The sequence below is a fragment of the Martes martes genome (genome assembly GCF_963455335.1).
Source record: "Martes martes genome assembly, chromosome: 13".
Taxonomy (NCBI): domain Eukaryota; kingdom Metazoa; phylum Chordata; class Mammalia; order Carnivora; family Mustelidae; genus Martes; species Martes martes.
The window spans coordinates 15,703,972-15,710,228 of NC_137901.1; the positions used below are offsets into that span (position 1 = coordinate 15,703,972).

Here is a 6,257-nt window from a genome sequence, read left to right on the forward strand (position 1 = left end):
TTGCAGGGGGAAAAAAAAACATAAACGTCTCCTAAAAATGGTAGTCCATCCAGCACAGTTTAATAAATACTTCTCTTTGGTAATGTTTCATATTTATTGTTATTAAATATAAAATAAGGATTTCACTCATAAGAGAAATATATTATGATCTAACTCAATTTTGCATGTGTTAAAAGAAGGAACTCTGCAATAAATTTTCAAAAACACCATTAATGTGTCTTACATTGCTGGCTGTATTTCTTCTGGCTCATTGAGAACAAAACTATGGCAGGCAATTAAAATGCCTCCTTGGAGGTGACAAAATGTCATTTTTCAGCATGATTAACCATACAATCAAGGTTTTATAAATCTGAACCAAATAATTAAATTTGAGATATTAACTGCATATGGTTCTTCTGAGATTTTTAGTGTGATCCTGGTCTCTAATTTTTTTTTTTTTTTTTTTTTTTTAATAAAAAGTTAAAAGAGGGGCTCCTGGGTGGCTCAGTTGGTCAAGCAACCAACTCTCGGTTTTAGCTCAGGTAGTGGTTTCACAGTCAGGAGATCCAGCCCCATTTGGGGCTCCGTGCTCTCCACGGGGTCTGCTCCAGATTGTCTCTCCCTCTCCCTCTACCCCTTCCCTTGTTCACCCTCTTTCTCTCTTAAATAAATAAATATAATCTTAAAAAGCTAAGGGGCGCCTGGGTGGCTCAGTGGGTTAAAGCTTCTGCCTTCAGCTCAGGTCATGATCCCAGGGTCCTGGAATTGAGCCCCACATTGGGCTCTCTGCTTGGCAGGGAGCCTGCTTCCCCCTCTCTCTCTGCCTGCCTCTCTGCCTACTTCTGGTCTCTGTCTGTCAAATAAATAAATAAAATCTTAAAAAAAAAAAAAATAAAGCTCCTCGTTTAAAAAAAAAAAAGCTAAAAGGAAGTGGGTTTTATTTTTGATCACTAATTTTCAGCTATTACATAATTCTATATAAATCACACAATATATAAAAGTAAGTTTTACAAAGTAAGGATGACTGTGCATTTACAAATATAGGAGAAGAGCATTCCATGCAGCAGGAATAGAGGAAACTCATGGGAAAATTCCTAATGTGGGCGTCAGCTCACATGTGAGTTTGACTACAGTCAGTTTTCCATGAAGGCAAACAGTGAGAAGTGAGTTTGGTGAAGAGAAAAAGAGGAGTCAGACATACTGGTGGAAATGGAAGATATTTTACAAGTGATTATACGTGGTGATTTTTGAGAAAGATGGACAAATCAAAATTACTCTGAATTTTAAGCCAAGCAAACGAACAATGACGCCACTAGCAGAAGTAAGTAGCACAAAATCAAGAGCTGACTCAGGAAGATTATACAGAGTTGACTATCTGATGCTTAAACATTTCAATAGATTTCTTCCCTGTTGCTTCCATATTAGGTAATTCACTCTTTACATAAATCCAAAACAAAAGAAAGAAAGGATTTCCATGTAATTTAGGTTTGTTCCTTATAAATGGTTCCAGTAAAAAGTTTTAAAGTCAAGGTAATTAATGCTGGCTGTTGTAATAGAAAACACCAATATTTCAGCAGCTTAACAATGGTGATATTTACAGCTTGCTCAAATCACAGTTCCCTGTAGCTGGTGGGCTAGACTGGGTGGGGGCGGGGGGGGGGAGTTGGAGGAGTGAGCTCTGCTCTGCTCAGTTATTCAGAAATGGGCTCCTTCCATGACGTCATTCTGCCATCTACAACATGAGACCCCACGGACCTTCTGCAGCTCTATATCAATGAGAGAGAAAAAGTGTGTAGGATCATAGGGGAGCTAGCGTAATGTGCATCACCTCTACTCATATTGCATTAGCTAGAATTCAGTCACAAGACACCCCCCCCCCGAATTCTAGGGATGGCTGGAAGATACTGATTTAGCTCAGTGCTCAGAATGATACATAGCATTGTCTCTGCCACAAAACGGAAAGAAGATAAAGTCCCTATCTATATAATTGAGAACTTCAAATGAATCCTGGAATAATTCTTTCTTATTGTCCCTATTATTAGTAGCCATGAACCATACAAAGTTAAAGCCGGCAATGGGCATAACAAGAAAAGGACATTATATCAAATTTTATAACCTGAAGCTTAATTAATTTGTAACTTTACCACTATCTTTTAAACTTAAACAAAACATTCAGAAACTCTAATAACTAACATTTACTGGTCTCAGCTAGAAGAAGTGAAGTTGCTAAGGTACGTGTGCATTTAATTGACAAAATATTCAATTATGGAGGTAGCTTGACTGCCCTAAAAAAAAAAGTTCCAATTTCTTCACATCCTCACCAATATTTGTTATCTTTTGGGGTTTTGTTTTGTTTTTTTAATGGTAGCCATCCTAACAGGTGTAATGGGCTATCTCCTTGTGGTTTTGACCTCCATTTACTGATTAAATTGTTGAGCACCTTTTCATATACTTGGTGGCCATTTGTGTATCTTCTTTGGATAAATGTCTAGCCAAGTCATTTGACTACTTTTATTTTATTGTATTTTGCTTTTTAACTTTTTAAAAAAATTTATTTGAGTATAGTTGACACATGATGTTATATTTATTTCAGATATGCAGCACAGTGATTCTCCATTTGTATACATCACACTGCACTCACAAGTGTAGCTCCCATCTGTCACCATACAAAGCTATTACAGTATCTTTGACTGTATTCCCTAGGTTATGCCTTTTATCCCCATGACTTATTTACTCCATAACTGAAAGCCTATCTCCCACTCCCCTTCACCCATATTACCCCTCTCTCCTTCCCCCTTCCCTCTGGCAACCATCAGTTTATTTTCTGTATTTATAGGTGTGAATCTGTCTGCCCATTTTCAAATAGAGTTAGTTTCGTTTGGCTGGCTAGTTGGTTTTGTTTTTATTTTTTTGCTATTCAGTTGAAAGAGATTCTTACATATTTTGAATATTAACCTCTATCAAATAGATGGTTTGCAAACACCTTCTCCCATTCTGCAGGTTGCCTTTTCACTCTGGTTGTTTCCTTTGTTGTTCAGAAGCTTTTTAATTTGATGTAATCCCACCTGTCAATTTTTGGTTTTGTTATCTGAACTCCTGGTGTTAAATCCAAGAGATCATTGCTAAGGCCACTGTCAAGGAACCATTGTCCAATGGGTATAAAGCTGCAGTTATGTTAGAAGAATGGATGTCTGGCTGTCTACTGTACAACATGGTGCCTACCGTTAATAATATGGTATCACACATTTTAAAACACATTAAGAGGGTAGATCTTGTGGTAAGTGTTCTTACCACAAAATAATAAACAAAAAAAACAGACAAACAAAACACACACATATAATTACACAAGGAAAATGCTGGAGGTGGTGAATATGTTTAGGACCTTGATTGTGATGATAGTTATCATGGGTAGAGGCATATGTCCAAACTCATTAAAATATACATTAAGTATGTATATTTCATTATATCAGTCACATCTCAAACTTAAAAACTGAGTTTTGCCTATCGACTTTTTCCTTTTGAGTTCAGAGTAAATAGAGTTGATATTAATGCCATATGGTGTTTAAATAAAATGAATAAAAAGAAAACATTCCCAGCCATGATAATAGAAACTCCGCAATGGAGAAATATCAAATATCAGTGCATAAAAAATGAGCCCCATCTTGAACACTTTATAAAACTGTAGCTCTACCTATAGGAGTTCCCCACTCGGAGCACAGTGGACCTGTATCATCAAATATCCTCCCTGTGTTTCAGGTATTTTAAATTGAAGCATTCGTTCCTGGATTCTTAATTCGAAGCAATTGAAAGGAAACAAATTCAATATCCTGACCACAAAGGCAGTGTACCTATTTCAGGAACATCCTTGCCCAGGTGGACACACACACACACACACACACACACACACACACACACACACGTGTCTCTCTTTGAAGCAGGAATAAACCTGGGGTGGCTGGCTTGTGGTGACATCAAAGAACGGCCTCTAGGGAGCAAGTCGTTTCCCTTGAAAACTTGACAAGGAAAATCCAGTCTCTGTCCTCCTGCCAGCTTCCCCGTTCCCCACGCTTCTGCGTCTGATTCGGTGTTGCCCTGCAGTTTGTATCTCGGAACATCACCGGTGCCTCACAGACTTCCAGCGCATCTGGATTGGCCGGGGGGGAAGCAGAGGAGGAGCCACTCGGAGCATTTTTTTCCCCTCACACACCATAAAATCAGCAGCAGCTACTAACACTCAAAGCAACGCTTCAGGTTGGAACTAAGACCTCTGAGAGGCAGCCCACGTGAACACGTGCACACAGATCCAGCTCCTAGTGGCACAGCAGCTACTAGGAGCATGATTTTTTAAAGACCCGACTGAATGCCTGAGACTAAAGTTAAGGTGGGCGTGAGGACAAAAAAAGCAAAGAGCAGACTCTGAACTCAGAATGAGCATTTCGGAAGCCTAAGCTTTGAAAGTGCAGGGGCTCAGAGCCGTCCCGGGAAGGCAGGAAAAGCTCCGTTTCCAGCCTTTGGAGCATGTGACACTGACTTAAAACGGGCATGCCAGTTTCAGCCTCAGAACTTTCGGTCGGACAAGGACGTGGAGAAAATCCCTGAGGCTACCTGACCCGAGAGAGAGCGAAGCAGTGTCTGGGGGGATCTGCACCCACTTGGGGCACGATGAACTCCACCGTCCACCACGGCATGCACACTTCTCTCCACTTCTGGAACCGCAGCACCTACAGACAGCACGCCAACGCCAGTGAGTCCCTTGGCAAAGGCTACTCTGATGGAGGGTGCTATGAGCAACTTTTTGTCTCTCCAGAGGTGTTTGTGACTCTGGGGGTCATAAGCTTGTTGGAGAATATTCTGGTGATCGTGGCAATAGCCAAGAACAAGAATCTGCATTCACCCATGTACTTTTTCATCTGTAGCCTGGCTGTGGCTGATATGTTGGTGAGCGTCTCCAACGGCTCAGAAACCATTGTCATCACCCTGTTAAACAGCACTGATACGGATGCACAGAGTTTCACCGTGAATATTGATAATGTCATTGACTCAGTGATCTGTAGCTCCTTGCTTGCATCGATTTGCAGCCTGCTTTCCATTGCAGTGGACAGGTACTTTACCATCTTTTATGCTCTCCAGTACCATAACATCATGACGGTTAGGCGGGTTGGGATCATCATAAGTTGTATCTGGGCAGCCTGCACGGTCTCGGGCATTCTGTTCATCATCTACTCAGACAGTAGTGCTGTTATCATCTGTCTCATCACCATGTTCTTCACCATGTTGGCTCTCATGGCTTCTCTCTATGTCCACATGTTCCTCATGGCCAGACTGCACATTAAGAGAATCGCAGTCCTCCCAGGCACTGGTGCCATCCGCCAAGGGGCCAACATGAAGGGTGCAATCACCTTGACCATACTGATTGGAGTCTTTGTTGTCTGCTGGGCCCCCTTCTTCCTCCACTTAATATTCTACATCTCTTGTCCTCAGAACCCATACTGTGTGTGTTTCATGTCTCACTTTAACTTGTATCTCATCCTGATCATGTGTAATTCCATCATCGACCCTCTAATTTATGCACTCCGGAGTCAAGAACTGAGGAAAACCTTCAAAGAGATCATCTGCTGCTATCCCCTAGGCGGGCTTTGTGATTTGTCTAGCAGATATTAAATGGGGACAGAGGAGGTACTAAAAACATGCATCAGAGACTTCTTCACTCTCCCACAACCTGAACAATGTGTTTCAACAACAGCTGCTGCTTCTGTGTAAGGCATGAGTTGAGAAAATCTATTGCCTAAATTTAAGTTTATGATGTTTTGATATGAAAAAAAAAATGCCCAGTCTCTGTTTATTTCTAATGTCATGCTACTTTTTGGCTTACAGTGTTAATGCATTTAGAGGTAGGCACTATGAATTTATAGACAAGAAAAAAGCTCTTATTAAAAGCATAACAATGTTTCTTGTTATTCACAAGGATTTGACACTTTGCTTATTTTAGGAACATAGAAATCACAGAATCATTAAATATCTTCTAATAAGTGGGTTATGATATTGCACTATAGAACACTAAAATGTAGAAATTTGATTGTAGCACTTGGGGGGAATATAGATGAATAGATGCTCGGTCATTAAAACAATCAACTGAAATTTTAAGTAATAAAATGTGCTCATTCTCCCTGTGCAGATATAGAAATGATGCTCCTGTTGAGAGAAAAAGAGCTTTAAAAAAAAAAAAAAAACTCCAAGATTCTGAGCCATAAAACTATGTCAGTTTCTCAAAGACAAAG

At 40.2% G+C, this 6,257-nt stretch overlaps 1 protein-coding gene across 1 annotated transcript; it reads left to right on the plus strand.

Moving 5' to 3' along the window:
* Positions 1-4,641: 4,641 nt before the first annotated feature.
* Positions 4,642-5,640, plus strand: MC4R (melanocortin 4 receptor; the record flags this gene model as incomplete). Its single annotated transcript, XM_080821505.1, has 1 exon — positions 4,642-5,640. The coding sequence occupies one exon, from the start codon at positions 4,642-4,644 to the stop codon at positions 5,638-5,640; it is 999 nt and encodes a 332-aa protein (XP_080677631.1).
* Between the last annotated feature and the right edge of the window lie 617 nt (positions 5,641-6,257).